We start from the raw sequence: 15,912 nt of genomic DNA, 5'->3' as shown, positions 1-15,912 counted from the left end.
ATCCTTCTCATACCTACAAAAGAAAAATCTTAAACTACTGCCTCACCAACCAACATTTCGCAGAAGATTGAAAGACATTTGTCGTAGTTTGTGTTCTCATCACTATCTGACTCATCCAACTATTCCAACTACTCCGTCCAACATCTTGCTTGCTGTATCAATTTTGGTGTTTTCATCTTTGTGTAAAAACATCTCTGCCAGTACTTGCTATTCTGCAAAACAAAACTAACATTACCCAACATTTCTGCCATATAAACAAATCTTACCCAACATTCTAAGTTTGCAGGTAAACTCTAACTTGATGATAGACGAAATAAAAGAGGAACACCTAGTACCCAGGTGGCCCATCTATTTCTATGCAATAATCTATGGGATCTTTATTTAAAAATATTTAATCCTCAAGAAAATGAATGATGGGAGTTAAGACGTAATCAAGACGACAGATGAGTTGGAGAAAATACTAGGAGTGGATAGAGAATAGATGCTAGGAGACGATATAAAGATATATCTAGAGCAAAGAGAAGGGAATGCAAAAAGGAATTTGTACGACAAAGAATGTGGAGTGCATAAATAACAAGGTTTGGAAAGAATTCTTCATGAAACTGTTAGAAGCTTGCAATTATCGGCGAAATAAAGAGTGAAATATTGCGTTCGTAGAGGAAATAGAAAGATCGAGAAGTATCGCTGGAAATTAATGAATATGGCTGAAAGAAATATTTTTTTTCTGACTGATAAATCAGGTGCATTAAACTCGAAACTGTTTAAGTATAAAAAATGTATAACGAAGGTTTTAGAAAAAGTAATTACCAGAATTAGAATAATGCTTTAACCGCATCGGTTCTTTATACCAATGACACTGGTTTGGCATTGTTAAGCCCGAACTGTGGTAAATTCTAAGATTTTCCAGTGACACCTAACATTTACCAACTCTGAATGGTAAAAGTCCGAAATGTTTTGTGATTATCGTTCATTTCGAACTTTTATCATGAATGATGAGAGCTAAGACGTCATCGAGACAGCAGATGAGTTGGAGGAGAAAATGTTAGGAGTGGATAGAGAATAAATGATGTAAGGATATATCTAGAGCAAAGAGAAGGGAATGCAAAAAGGAATCTGTACGACAAAGAATGTGGAGTGCATAAATAAAAAGGTTTGGAAAGAATTTTTCATGGAACTGTTGGAAGCTTTTAATTATTGGCGAAATAAAGAGATAGAGTATTGCGTTCGTAGAGGAAATAGGAACAGCTACAAAGATCGAGAAGTATTGCTAGGAATTAATGGAAATGAATGAAAAGAATATTTTTTTCTGACTGATAAATCAGGTGCATTAAAGTTGAGACTGTTTAAGCATAAAAAATGTATAACGAAAGTTTTAGAAAAAAAGTAATTACAAGAATTAGAATAATGCTTTAACCGAATCGATTCTTTACACCAATGACACTGGTTAGGCATTCTTAATATTGTTTTTAAATTTTAAAGAATATATATTACTGTAAAAGCCCGAACTGTATTAAATTCTAAGATTTTCCAGTGAAACCTAACATTTACCAACTCTGAATGGTAAAAGTCCGAAATGTTCTGTGATCATCATTCATTTCGAACTTTTATCATGAATGATGAGAGCTAAGACGTACCTAATCAAGACAGCAGATGAGTTGGAGAAGAAAATGCTAGGAGTGGATAGAGAATGGATGCTAAAAGACGATGTAAGGATATATCTAGAGTAAAGAGAAGGGAATGCAAAAAGGAGACAAAGAATGTGAAGTGTATAAATAAAAAGGTTTGGAAAGAATTCTTCATGGAACTGTTGGAAACGTGCAATTAGTTTATTGGCGAAATAAAGAGTGAAATATTGCGTTCGTAGAGGAAGTGGGAAAAGGAAAGATCGAGAAGTATCGCTGGAAATTAATGAAAATGGGTGAAAGAAATACTTTTTTTCTGACTGATAAGTTAGGTGAATTAAACTCGAGACTGTTTAAGCACAAAAAACGTATGAGTAAGGTTTTAGACAAAAAAATAATTACAAGACTTAAAATTGAGATTAGAAATGTGCACAATATAGAAGAAAAATACAAAGAAAGAGGGTTGATGGAACAACATCGTGAAATATTCTGGTGGGCAGATATAGAAAAGTAAAACGACAAGAGTGGTGCGAAAAATGAAACAGGGGAGACGCTATCATAAATATAAAATTATAATGACGATAGAAACTCCCAAATATCTAATGAAGGATAGATGAGGGGTGGAAAAAAGAATAATAACACCTTTCAGGATGTAGATATGAAGGTTGGGGAAATAGATGGGATAAATAAAGAATGTTGATTATGTTAAAATGATTAATAAATAAGATGATGTATAAGAAACGTGATAATTATATGCTTTTTATGTGTCACAATTAAGACTTCTTGTACCTTTAGCAATATTTTTCTTAAAATTTATTTTTATTTTAGTTTTATTAATATTGGCATCACAAAGGATAGAGAGTCTGTTCTTCAACGAGGCAGTAACCGATCCGGTACCAACAAAGCGAGGAGCAAAACCTTCATTAATCGAATGGATCATCCTGGCTTGGGTTAGCGGTATGTTCCGTCCATTATCCGCCTTTACGCGCCTTCTTATTTCCGCCCCCGTGTTATAAACGGGCGCGTAACCGCTTCCAGGCCTAATCTGGAGCGAAATAAAGCAGCTGTGGGACGTCGGTCTAGAGGAGTACGTGAGGGACATGTGGAACGTCATCGACTTCATCACCAACGCCCTTTACGTCGCAACGGTCGCCCTCCGGGTCGTCTCTTATTATCAGGTAGTTAGAAGAGAAACACAATGGGAGATTCCCCTTTGTACTTTCGTACGCTAATTATAAAACCACTTTGTTCTTTTTCTTGGGTTCGTTTAGGTTCAAAATGAAGTGGGTACCAGTGCCGACAACAGTGAAAGGAAGGATTGGGATGCTTGGGATCCAATGTTGATATCTGAAGGGCTTTTTTCAGCCGCTAATATTTTTAGGTAACAATAATTCAGTATTAAAAAATCTTTTTTTGAAACCGGCTTTATTGAATTCTTTCTCCCTTTATTTCTTTGTATTCCTCAACTCCGTAAATCCTCCAATATGAAAACGACAATGAGGGGTTGGTTACGAAAGGGAAAACGTTTTCAAGCGGGATGGGATAAAACTCGACCTCTACGTGCTCTACTGGAAAAGCTAGATATACGTGTCTTGAACGTTACAGATGGGGCTGACGTCGTGAATGTTTTGCCACCAACGAATTGTTTTGTCATTTCAGTTTTCGCTCTTCCACAATTTACTTCTTGGTTGACTTAATTTCAAATTTATACGTCAAACAATTTTGTTGCAGTTCATTAAAATTAGTCTACATATTTTCTGTGAATCCTCATCTTGGTCCGCTTCAAGTATCTTTATCGCGTATGGTTATGGATATTATGAAGTTTATTTTCTTGGATGTCTTAGTTTTATTCGCATTTTCTTGTGGTAAATAAAATTTATTAATAACAATAATAAATAGGGGGAATTACATTTTTTTTTCGTAGGATTAAATCAACTTCTTTGGTATTACGCTGAAGCTGAAAGACAAAATTGTCCCGATGAGAGAATAACCGGGAATGCAACCCAAAATGCTTTAGCTGCTAGTACTGATACGAATGCGTGCCAAATTTGGAGAAGATTTGCAAAGTAAGACTTCTTTTATTTACTTGATGAAATTAAACTAATTCTTTTTGTGTACTAGTCTTTTTGAAACATCACAAACTTTATTTTGGGCCGTCTTCGGATTGATCGAATTAGAAAGCTTTGAATTGAAAGGAATCAAAATTTTTACACGATTTTGGGGGATGCTTATGTTTGGTACATATTCTGTGATCAATATCGTTGTTCTTTTAAATCTTCTCATAGCGATGATGAACCATTCTTATCAATTAATATCAGTAAGTAAAGGTTTTAATTTAAATTGTGATTTATTTACATTCATTGTGTTATGCTAAATAATAAAGGAACGAGCGGATGTGGAATGGAAATTTGCGAGAAGTAAATTATGGATAAGTTATTTTGAAGAGGGGGGAACTGCCCCTCCGCCTTTTAATATCGTTCCAACACCTAAAAGTCTTTGGTACGTTATTCAATGGGTACAAAGAAAGTTTTGTAGTCACTCAAGAGCAGCCAAAAAAGAACATATGAGAACGATAAGGGTTTGATTTTTTGTATTTTTTTTTAACTAACGGAATAATTTTTATTTTATTTATAGAGAAAAGTTAAACAAGCTAGCGAACGAGATTTTAGATATCAGGTAATTTTTTAAATAATCAATTTTATTTTCTAATTTATTTTAATTTTAGAGCATCATGCGAAATTTAGTTAGAAGATACGTAACGGTTGAACAAAGAAAAGCCGAGAATCAGGGTGTAACGGAAGACGATGTAAATGAAATAAAACAGGACATATCAGCGTTCCGATTCGAGCTCATTGAAATACTCAAGAATTCCGGGATGAACACTTCGACTGCCCATTCTGTGATGGGTTCAGGTTAGTTAATTACATTCCAAATGACCGACCCACATCATCAGTCATTTCTATGTTTATACACAAAGAATTTTAATTCTTCATTTGATTTTTTCTTCGTAATCTTTTTTGATAAAGGCCAACCTAATCCAAGTACATCCTCATTCCTAGAATATCTCAAATCAACAAACATTCCAACTCAGCAGGAATGAAACAATTACTTTTGGTATGATAAAAGTAGATTAAATTTACCGTAAAGTGGTTTTTAGTACATGTTGATATCTCAATTAGTTCTTGAGATACAACTTTTTCAAATTTTGACTTACCTGTCATAAGGGACTTTGCAGAGATGAATTAAAAACATCATAATGTCTATATTAATAGAAATAAGGAAATAATTTTCACATCATTAAATACTTATTAAATTTGCTTTAAAAAGTATTTTAGTTCATGATGATATCTCAATTTGTTTTTGAGATACAATGTTATAACTTGTATTTTTATCAATTTTAAATACAGTCATAAATAAAAAAAATAGTATCATCGAGATTTATAGGAACGAAGGAATTATATTGGGTGTGATGAAAGTAGATTAAATTTATTATAAAATGGTTTTTAGATCACATTGATATCTCAATTAGTTCTTGAGATACAACTCTTTCAAATTTAGACTCACCTGTCATAAGGAACTTTACAGAGATGAATTAATAACACCATAATGTCAATATTAATAAAAAATAAAGAAATAATTTTCAACATATTAAATACTTATTAAATTTGCTTTAAAACGTATTTTATTTTATGATGATATCTCAATTCGTTTTTGAGATAAAATGTAACTTGTATTTTGATCAATTTTCACCCAATAAATACAGACATAAATTAAAAAAATCGTATCATACAGATTTATAGGAACGAAAGTTTTATTTTTGGTGTCATAAAAATAGATTAAATTTACTATAAAATGGTTTTTACATCATATTGTTATCTCAATTAGTTCTTGAGATACACCTTTTTCAAATTTTGAATTACCTGTCATGAGGGACTTTGCAGAGATGAATTGAAACCATCATAATGTCTATATTAATAGGAATAAAGAAATAATTTTCAATTCATTAAATACTTATTAAATTTGCTTTAAAACGTATTTTAGTTCATGATGATATCTCAATTCGTTTTTGACATACAATGTTGTCACTTGCATTTTTATCAATTTTACCTCAATAAATACAGACATAAATTAAAAAAATCGCATCACCGAGATTTATGGGAACGAAACAATTATTTTTGGTATGATAAAAGTAGATTAAATTTACCATAATGTGGTTTTTAGATCATGTTGATATCTCAATTAATTCTTGAGATACACCTTTTTCAAATTTTGACTTACCTGTCATAAGGGACTTTGCAGACATAAATCAAAAAAATCATATTTATAGGAACGAAAGATTTATCTTTGGTGTGCTAAAATTAGATTAAATTTACTACAAAATAGACTTTGTTTCATCTTGATATATCAATTACTTTTTGAGATATGATTGTGTTAATATAAGTGTTATAAATACAGAATTTCTTCGCTGGCTCACCATGCTTCTCATTATGATTTAATACAATCCAAGAATGGTTTAAATTCTGTTGCAAAATGTAATCACATCAAGAACTGAATCATTCCAAACATAATGTCTCTAATAACGCAAAAATTGAGGTTCAAGGCTCAATCTCTGAAACTAAACTGATCGTAATTTCAATTTAAGCCTCATTTCTCATTTCGCACTGAATCACTCCAATCTCACTTCTATGTCTCAACTCAGCAGTGTTGAATTATAATTAGTTTGGGTTTGCTCAGGTCAATGATGTCGTGAGCCCCTTTCAAAGATGCGTGGTATTATTTATGGTTTCTATTTTTGTATTTGACCCCCTGAACTGGTTGTATATATCTATCCTCTTAGTTTTTGTGCAAAATCTGTCAAGTTGCTCTTATTGCTGATCCTTTCTCGAGTCGGTACAAAGAATAATAGATTCGCCATACACGAACTCCGAATGATTGAACTGTTGAGCCAAGAGATCATCGAGCCATTCTGCACTTAATCGCAGCACTATTATGTATGCTGATGTAAGCAAGTCCACATGTCTTTCAAAATATCCGGTTTGGTGTTTTCTAACTTATACGAAGTACTAAGTCATCAACATTTATTCACTCAGTGATTTGTCGTTCATCCCCAGAGTCAAACTACATTTTGGCAATGGGAAAAGCAACATGCCACGTTTCTTCATGCATCGAACATTGTTGTATCATATACTATCACCTGGCCAAACGTATCGTATTTAAAGTGTCTCTTGTCGTACCTCAAACCCAGCTGCGAGAAGTATTATGGCATTAATACTTCTATTATGGCATTCCTATACTTAACCCTCAGCCTCTTCGTCTAGTGGGATTAACTCGAAATCCTTTAATACTCTTTTAATAATATGTCGCTTACCAACAAAAATTTAACCATGCAGGAAGTCGTTTTGACAACATAGCCGTAAGGCAAGGTGTCATGGTATTATGGCTATCCTACATAATTTTATTGTGCAAGAACGTGGCAGTTAGGAACTTCCAAACAACGAAATGTACAATGTCTTATTGTATAAGTGGGACTTATAAAAGGGGCCTAAGATTACCAGGACGCGTATTGCTTCCTCTGTCAACGAACTATTAAAGAATCGGTTAGTCTTAAAGGGATTGAGATAGCTGCAATGTAATAAAGATTGGATGATAGGTACTTAGACTACAGAATTCGACAAAATTTACAAAAATATAAGAATTTAATTATAAAAATGTAAGAACCTGGCTGTGGATATTGTACTGGTGGTGCTCATCGTCTTTCTCGAACTAGGTGTAGACTGCTATAGCAATAACGGGTAAGCAATATTTTTTAGAAAATTCGGAGGAACTTCTTTGTCTTTCTTAAAGAGCTATATGCAGGGGTGGTGGCCAACTTTTTTTAGAAGTACTATCTTTTATCTAACTTAATATTCCCGTATTCAATTTAGGTTCGAACCTCAAACGGTGACTCTTGAGTTAACACATTATGCAATTTTGATTAACCCAACACGACTTCAACTTCAGTTCGTCTTCCTTAAACTTTTAATCAGTTAGTTCATGAACCAGTAACGTGTAATGGTTCACGAAATCGATACCAAATATGAAAGTTAGTCGGTAATGAGCTACTCCACAGAGATCGCGGCATATCCTCGGCAATGATGGTATCAGCTAACGCTCTTAAGATATCTCAGGAATTGTACCAGTTTCCAACATCCGATTTCATTGCAATATTTTTCTGCACACTTTTTAAATGTAACACCTTATGCATCTTATCACTTATCACTCATCCTGCACAAAAGAATCACTTAAATACTTTATTTTATATTATTTATAAACACTAAAGACCACACTAAGCTCCTAGCAGTAAGTTAATGTTTTATAGTACTATCTTTTTTATGTATATATTTAGGTGCTGGAGGCAAAAAGAATCGTCAAAAAGAACGCAGACTGATGAAAGGATTTAATATAGGTCCTCAACCTTCCACTACAACGGGTCCTCTTCCACCAGTAGCCGAATTTATAGCATCTCTTCAACAACATCACGACGCACATCATCACGATATTTTCGGATCGACTTTATCAGGAATTTTTAATTCAACTCCGAGAAAAATCCTTCAACATAGTACGGTGTCATCTTCGCAAGGTAGTATAAATGAGGGTCATCATCATCGCGGGTTGGGTCGTTTACAAATGAAGCGAACGTCCTCGCATAAGAGACGTTGGGGGACATTAATCGAAGCTGCAAAAACTGGAAAGGTGTCTAGATTGATCGGAAGATCGCGATCGGAAGATTCGGTTTGTAACTCGCATTGTCGAGAAAATGGACATAATCATTCCCATAGTAATAGTCCAGCTTCGGAAGATAACGCAACGGATAGCCCGACGGATTCTAATCCTAGTTTAGATAGAACTAATTGCCAAACGCATCATCAATCGACGACTTCTTCGCATGAATCTCATGGATTAGCGGCTGGTTTATCACTTTTAAAGAAAAAAAGGAAGAAATTTTCTGCGTCGAGAAATACAAGTCCTATTGTAGTTCCGCCCAATCCAGTTGAACATGCAATTGCTGTTTGTATGGGAAAAAGTAATAAAAAAGTGAGTTGATGTTTGTTTTTGTAAAATTTTTATTTATATATTTTTTTTTGTAATTTTGAAAGGTATCTCAGGTGTTAAAAAGAGCTTCGAGCGTTCCGACACGTGTACCAGATATAAACCATCCAATGCTTCGTCATGATCAGACGCAGTCGCAGCAGGATTCAGTGGAATTACCTACAGCTTCGGGTGTACAAACGACTTTAACCCCATCTACTACCGAGGAGAGTGTAACTAACGCTGGGCATTCGCAGAACGTTTCAGGATTATCCTCTAGGGAACCACTCCTGTACAATTCCTCTTCCAGCAATCAAGCGACTGGGTCCTCACAAACACCGGAAGAAGAATATAGGGGGAGCAACAAACTTCAAGGTGTTATTCCATTGAGCGGACATAATTGCACTTCATCAGGATGGCTTTAATTAAATAAGATAAAGAGAGGGCGAAGGCGAAGTAGTACAATTTTTAAAATTAAGAATTTTCGACGAATTATTAATTATTAATTTATAAAAATTGTTGTTTTAAATGTGATATTTTTGTTGGGTTGGGTTTAAAAAGCAGTATTGTAAAATTGTTCAAGAAATTATTCATAACGTAATTTCTTAAACAAAAAAATTAGATCGATGTTGATGGAGATATTTCCGTATAAATATTTAAGATTAAGAGTATCGTTTTATTATGTGTAACTAACGTTTTAGATAGTTGTAACGTGAAATCAAAGAAAAATCACGCTGTATGTAACACCAAAGAAAATATAATGGTATAAAATAAAATCATTGTAGAGAAAGAAATTTTAGGAACTATCGTTGATCGTTGTAAATAACTAAAAACATATTTATAAATTAAGGAAACCCCTTTTCAACGATTGTGGACCAGCGTATGGATGAAATTCGAATTAGTTTCTGAGATTTACATGAATACAAAAAGAAATCAATAAAGAAAAAAATACATCCATTTAACTCAGCTAAACAAACAAATAAATACATAAATTAATAAAGGAAGGAACACACATAACACAACATAAAAATTGGAGGCCTTATTAAATGAAACTTATAAAACTAATTCAATATTAAAGTAAAAAATAAAAAAAAAATAATACAAGGGATATTTGTTGAAAAAAAAAGTTATATAATATCTATATGCCTTAGAGTTACTCAAAAAAATGGATAAATATATCTGAAACACTAAAATCGTATTTTTTCATAGCTAGAAAAATGGGAAAATGAAAAAAAAAATATATTCAAAATTATCTACAATACTTATCTTCAACTAAACATTAAAAAAAAAGTGTAGCTTGGAAAAAAGGTGTACGTTGTTGTATTTATTAGTTGTGCTTGACTATTTTTAAGACAAATCGATTAAAGAATCCGCCACAACTGCCCGACTAATGTATAAAAGAAATTAAGGATTTTAAAACGATAAGAAATATCTCTAACATATAAATATCTACATATTTGCGTTTCAAAATTGGTGAAAGTAAATGAGTTCCTTTCGATTTCGAAGTAAAAAGTCCTAGTCAGATCTAGTCTATAGATACAACTAAGTTTAAGTGCGATATCATTAAAAGATGTAATAAAAAACATGTTTATAAAAAAATTATTAAAAAAAAAAAACGGTTTAATTTTGGATACAAAACATTTTTTTTAGTTACAAGTTGATTATGCATTTTTCGTTTATTTTTGTTAACTCAGATTTAATATATAAAACGATACTTACTTTTTCGAACTCGATATCTCAACTGTTTACAATTTTTCTGCTTTTTTTGTTACATTTAGCTTGAAATTTATCAACCTCGATAACCCCAGATTTTATTTAAAAAAATCATATGTCCGAAATTTGTAGGAATGAAGAAATTGCCTTTATTGTATTGGAACTACATTAAATTTACTTTAAAATAGTTTTTAAATCATCTCGATATCTCAATTCGTTCTTGAGATACGATATTGATTATTATCAACTTAATCCGACTAAACAGAGTGAAATTAAAAAATCATATCACTTGGATTTGTAATAACGAAAGATTTATTCTTGGTATGATAAAACTAGATTAAATTTATTATAAAATGTTTTTTGAATAATATTGATATCTCAATTACTTTTTGAAATATATTTTTTTCAAATTTCGTATTTATAACTTATCATGTTATAAAATGCTTTGCAGAGATGAATTTAAAAAATCATAACGTCTAAATTGGTAGAAATAAAGGAATAATTTTCAAATCTTTAAATTTGCTATAAAACGTATTTTAGTTCATGATGATATCTTAATTCGTTCTTGAGATACAATGTTGTAAGAATTTTACCTAAATAAATATAGACATAAATTAAAAAAAATGTATCATAGAGACTTATAGGAACGAAAGATTTATTTTTGGTGCCATAAAAGTAGATTAAATTTATTATAAAATGGTTTTTAGATCATATTGATATCTCAATTCGTTCTTGAGATACAATGTAACTTACATTTTGATCAATTTTTCCTCAATAAATACAGACATAAATAAAAAAAATCGTAGCACCGAGATTTAAAGAAACGAAAGATTTATTTTTGGTATAATTAAAGTAGATTAAATTTACTATAAAATGGTTTTTAGATCATATTGATATCTCAATTATTTCTTGAGATATGCTTTCTTCAAATTTTGAGTTACCTGTTATATGGTACTTTGCAGAAATGAATTTAAAAAATTATAATGTCTAAATTAGTAGAAATAATTTTCAATTTATTAAATACTTATTAAATTTGCTTTAAAACGTATTTTAATTCATGATGATATCTCAATTCGTTCTTGAGATACAATGTAACTTACATTTTGATCAATTTTCCCTCAATAAATACAGACATAAATTAAAAAAATCGCATCATCGAGATTTATGGGAACGAAACAATTATTTTTGGTATGATAAAAATAGATTAAATTTACCATAAAGTGGTTTTTAGATCATGTTGATATCTCAATTAGTTCTTGAGATACAACTTTTTCAAATTTTGACTTACCTGTCATAAGGGATTTTGCAGAGATGAATTAAAAACATCATAATGTCTATATTAATAAAAAATAAAGAAATAATTTTCAACATATTAAATACTTATTAAATTTGCTTCAAAACGTATTTTATTTTATGATGATATCTCAATTCGTTCTTAAGATAAAATGTAACTTGCATTTTTATCAATTTTACCTCAATAAATACAGACATAAATTAAAAAAATCGCATCATCGAGATTTATGGGAACGAAACAATTATTTTTGGTATGATAAAAATAGATTAAATTTACCATAAAGTGGTTTTTAGATCATGATGATATCTCAATTAGTTCTTGAGATACAACTTTTTCAAATTTTGACTTACCTGTCATAAGGGACTTTGCAGAGATGAATTAAAAACATAATAATGTCTATATTAATAGGAATAAAGAAATAATTTTCAACTCATTAAATACTTATTAAATTTGCTTTAAAACGTATTTTAATTCATGTTGATATCTCAATTCGTTTTTGAGATACAATGTTGTAACTTGCATTTTTATCAATTTTACCTCAATAAATACAGACATAAATTAAAAAAATCGTATCATCGAGATTTATGAGAACGAAACAATTATTTTTGGTATGATAAAAATAGATTAAATTTACCATAAAGTGGTTTTTAGATCATGTTGATATCTCAATTAATTCTTGAGATACAACTTTTTCAAGTTATGACTTACCTATCATAAGAGATTGCAGAGATGAATTAAAAACATCATAATGTCTATATCAATAGAAATAAGGAAATAATTTTCAGCTCGTTAAGTACTTATTAAATTTGCTTTAAAAGGTGTTTTAGTTCATGATGATATCTCAATTCGTTTTTGAGATACAATGTTGTAACTTGCATTTTTATCAATTTTACCTCAAAGAATGCAGACACAAATCAAAAAAATCGTATCATCGAGATTTATAGGAACGAAAGATTTATCTTTGGTGTGCTAAAATTAGATTAAATTTACTATAAAATGGACTTTATTTCATTTTGATATCTCAATTACTTTTTGAGATATGATTTTTTTAGTTTGGTGTTTATTAACTTAACTTGTCATAAGTGTTATAAATATAGAATTTCTTCGCCGGCTCACCATGTTTCTCATCATGATTTAATCAGACATAGTTTGTTAACTCCTTTCAAATCGAGCTTTCGGTCTAAATATCCTTGTAAGCATTTCCCCCATGAGTAATGATCTGAACTTTGCTTCACATCAGATGGTAAATTTTTTTATTCATTTCTAATTAGAACAATCTGAGTTAATAATAAAAGAGTAAAAATTAATAATCAACATTGAAAATGATTCTTTTTGGTTTCGTATCCAAAACCGGGAATAAACTAAACGAATAAAATAACTTAATAAAAATGTGAAACAATTTTAAACGATGATTTAATGATTTTAACGAAAAAGAAAACGTTGTCGTATTGACGTAATCGAATATACATACTTAGCATTTAGGGCTTAATTGAATTTTTTGTATCATAAATTCGGATCCTTATTAATAAAATGTAACAAAGAGTTTCGATGTTTTTTTTAGTCCACTAGATTTTTTTTTTTTACATTTTTAGTTAAATTTGTCACCGTGACATAGTCTCAAATTTATTGTTTATTTTTTTTCTGTGAGCAGCGAATATAGAATTTAAAAAAAAATGTTTGGTCAACCAGTGGAGATTTGTGGTTATCAATTCCTTTTTAGGGAAACGGGATACTACATCACCCGAAGAGAACAATTTGAACATGGTAAAAATATATTCCTCAAAAGAAATTATTTGCGAATAAACCCTTGCTTTTAGCATTACAATCTTTTGATATTGCCGTTGAAAAAACGCCCGAAGATCGTAGGGCTTTAATGGGAAGATCAATAGCTAGAGCAAAAGCTGTACAATATGAAGGGGCAATGGCAGATATTAATAAAGCATTAACACTGTTCCCAGACGATCTTGTTTTATTAGCATTAAAAGCTCTCAATACTTATTTAAGTTGTGATTTTGAAGAGGCTTTAGTTCAAAACTTAAGATGTTTGCCTTTAAGAAAAAAGCCGGATAATTTTTATATGGGAGTCATGCACGTAAATATAATTAAATTATTTTTTCACAGTTAATGAAAAAACTTTTTAGTGTACACAAGCTATTGAAAATGGAATTGGTGAATTTGCCGGACGCCCATTAAGAGATCACTTCAAAATAATAAGAAAATTAGCTTGGAAGAAAGCTTTTGAAGCGGAAAATCCCGTGAAATACGTGGCGAGAAATAAAAAGAAAAAGAAAAAGCCGAAAGAAGATAAAGGCAAAAAGCAAGTTTTAGAACCATTGGCTCTTATAAAATACTTGCAATCGAAAAAAACCAGAAAAGAGGTGCATTACCAATGCGGAGAAGAACCAGAGGGATACGAAGTAGAAATTCGAGACAGCTTAAGAAGTCATCGAGCTGAAGATGAATTTATCCCAAAAGGACCACGATTTCCTTACAGACCACTTCAACGGTACACCAGTAACATCGAAAATTTTATGGCTGAAAAGTACCTGAATTCAATGTACTTGGATAAAATTTTTTTAAAAACTCTCAAAGATAACCCAGGAGTATCAAGTCCAAACAGAGACGGTTATAAACACATCCTACAATTAGCCAAAGACGGTTACAAAATGTTATCGTACAAACAAGAATTGTTACGAACCCGAAGACCATTCTATTTCATCAAATTCGCAGAAACTTTACTTTCGAAGCGCCTTTTGGAACGTTTGGAAGCCGAAAAACAATATATACGAGAAAGAACCGAAACTAAAGCCGATTACTTATTAAACAAAATGAAAACTCACATCAATAAACGCGAAACGAAATTCGCCCTTGATACCGCTGAAAAAATTAAAGCATTTTGCGAGGAAAAACCGAGAAAATATCTCCCCGCCAAAGACAGTATTTTAGAGGAGGTGTGTGTTCTCGTTGGAAACGCTTATTTGGATATGAAGAGGTTGAATCTTAATCAATCCGATGCAGATCAAATAAAAAGGATTAATAACATGTTGGGATTACCGATTAGTAGGGAACCATCTCAAGATTCAATTTTAAAACAATTTAAGGGTGTATTTATTGATTGGAGGTACTCTCTTTTATTTATTCCATAAATCAAGTTTCCATCAATTTTTATGTTGTAGAAAACAAATTACAATAGCTGAAGTTCGCCTCCTTAACTCAACATCTCAATTAGAAGTAGCTTGGTTATATCATGATCTAGCAAAATATCACGCAGAGCTAAAATTATTTGAATTAGCAAGAGTTTACGCTAGAAAATGTATCGTCGAAGCCAAACTAAGCGAAAACATTCCGTGGATTATCAACGCTAAAATGATCATAGCCAAGATTAATATGTGCCAACATAATAGAACTGATGCGCGAACAGAAGTGAACGCAGCTCTCGAATTATCCAAGCAACTCGACAACGACCAATTAACTCAATATATAGAAAGAGTAAGTTTAAAGTTTATTTATTAACATTTAAAATATTTATTTTAATTTTTTAGACATTAGGAGTTGTTGAAACAACCGAATTTGAAGACATATTCGGAATGAAACTGGTGGAACAAAGAGAGAACCAAATCTTGACGATGATGGCTGCATCCGGAATGAAAGATGAAGTCGCTCATCTCTTCCGACAAATGGCTGTTATGCCAGCTTCCAGAAGAATGTCGGTTATGCCTGGAGTTAGATTTACCGACACCAAAAAGGTTTGTTTTAACACTTCCAAAACAATTTTAAATCATTTTATTTTTAAAAGGTGAATAAGAACAAGAAAATGAGCATTTTACCCCAACAAAAGACATCAGACGATGATTTTCCAATGAGGAAAGGAAAAGGTGAAAAGAAAGAAAATAAAGTCGGATTTATAGAAATGCTTCAAGATTAATTATTACAATTTATTTGTATAAAAGATTAAAATAAATAAATTTTTGTCTTGATTCATTACAACTTTCTACCCTCGTTATAATTCTTGACAGATCTTAAAAGGGGAACACCTTCCCTTTCCCATTTTGTTACTTTGAACGTTAGAACAAAACAGGGGGAATTATCTCGACCCTACTCCCCATACCCAGATGATGACGTCGAATGGAACAAATCCCTGGATCCCTAAGGAGTCGCAATATATCACTTGTCGCCCCCCGATCCCTCCCCCGACAGCGAGGGTCACGTGCCAAT

The 15,912-nt window shown here is 31.6% G+C and overlaps 2 protein-coding genes across 4 annotated transcripts in view; both read left to right on the top strand.

Annotated features, from left to right (window-relative positions):
• LOC111413293 (Transient receptor potential cation channel gamma) overlaps positions 1-13,240 on the top strand; it is a 116,362-nt gene extending 103,122 nt beyond the window's left edge. For all 3 annotated transcript variants that reach the window (XM_071200616.1, XM_071200615.1, XM_071200614.1), the window contains 11 exons: positions 2,451-2,579; positions 2,661-2,800; positions 2,894-3,003; positions 3,354-3,487; positions 3,547-3,688; positions 3,744-3,939; positions 4,006-4,200; positions 4,257-4,298; positions 4,348-4,534; positions 8,008-8,696; positions 8,759-13,240. In XM_071200616.1, the coding sequence (XP_071056717.1) occupies positions 2,451-2,579; positions 2,661-2,800; positions 2,894-3,003; positions 3,354-3,487; positions 3,547-3,688; positions 3,744-3,939; positions 4,006-4,200; positions 4,257-4,298; positions 4,348-4,534; positions 8,008-8,696; positions 8,759-9,115 (2,321 nt within the window). In that variant the 3' untranslated portion in view covers positions 9,116-13,240. The remainder of the gene's footprint in view (positions 1-2,450; positions 2,580-2,660; positions 2,801-2,893; positions 3,004-3,353; positions 3,488-3,546; positions 3,689-3,743; positions 3,940-4,005; positions 4,201-4,256; positions 4,299-4,347; positions 4,535-8,007; positions 8,697-8,758) is intronic.
• A 40-nt stretch (positions 13,241-13,280) lies between these two features.
• LOC111413290 (outer dynein arm-docking complex subunit 4-like) lies at positions 13,281-15,678 on the top strand. The gene is made up of 6 exons (XM_023044203.2): positions 13,281-13,461; positions 13,515-13,789; positions 13,839-14,818; positions 14,874-15,186; positions 15,240-15,443; positions 15,494-15,678. The coding sequence occupies exons 1-6, from the start codon at positions 13,371-13,373 to the stop codon at positions 15,620-15,622; spliced, it is 1,992 nt and encodes a 663-aa protein (XP_022899971.1). The 5' UTR covers positions 13,281-13,370; the 3' UTR covers positions 15,623-15,678.
• Positions 15,679-15,912: the final 234 nt, after the last annotated feature.

Source organism: Onthophagus taurus, chromosome 11 (genome assembly GCF_036711975.1).
Source record: "Onthophagus taurus isolate NC chromosome 11, IU_Otau_3.0, whole genome shotgun sequence".
Taxonomy (NCBI): domain Eukaryota; kingdom Metazoa; phylum Arthropoda; class Insecta; order Coleoptera; family Scarabaeidae; genus Onthophagus; species Onthophagus taurus.
The sequence above is the reverse complement of the archived record's forward strand: the minus strand, read 5'-3'. Positions and strand labels throughout refer to the sequence as shown.

Coding starts and splice junctions, on each gene's coding strand:
- LOC111413290 (XM_023044203.2), top strand. CDS start 13,371: ATGTTTGGTCAACCAGTGGAGATTTGTGGTTATCAATTCCTTTTTAGG. Junction 13,790..13,838: donor TTTATATGGGAGTCATGCAC/GTAAATATAATT, acceptor AAAACTTTTTAG/TGTACACAAGCTATTGAAAA. Junction 15,444..15,493: donor GATTTACCGACACCAAAAAG/GTTTGTTTTAAC, acceptor TATTTTTAAAAG/GTGAATAAGAACAAGAAAAT.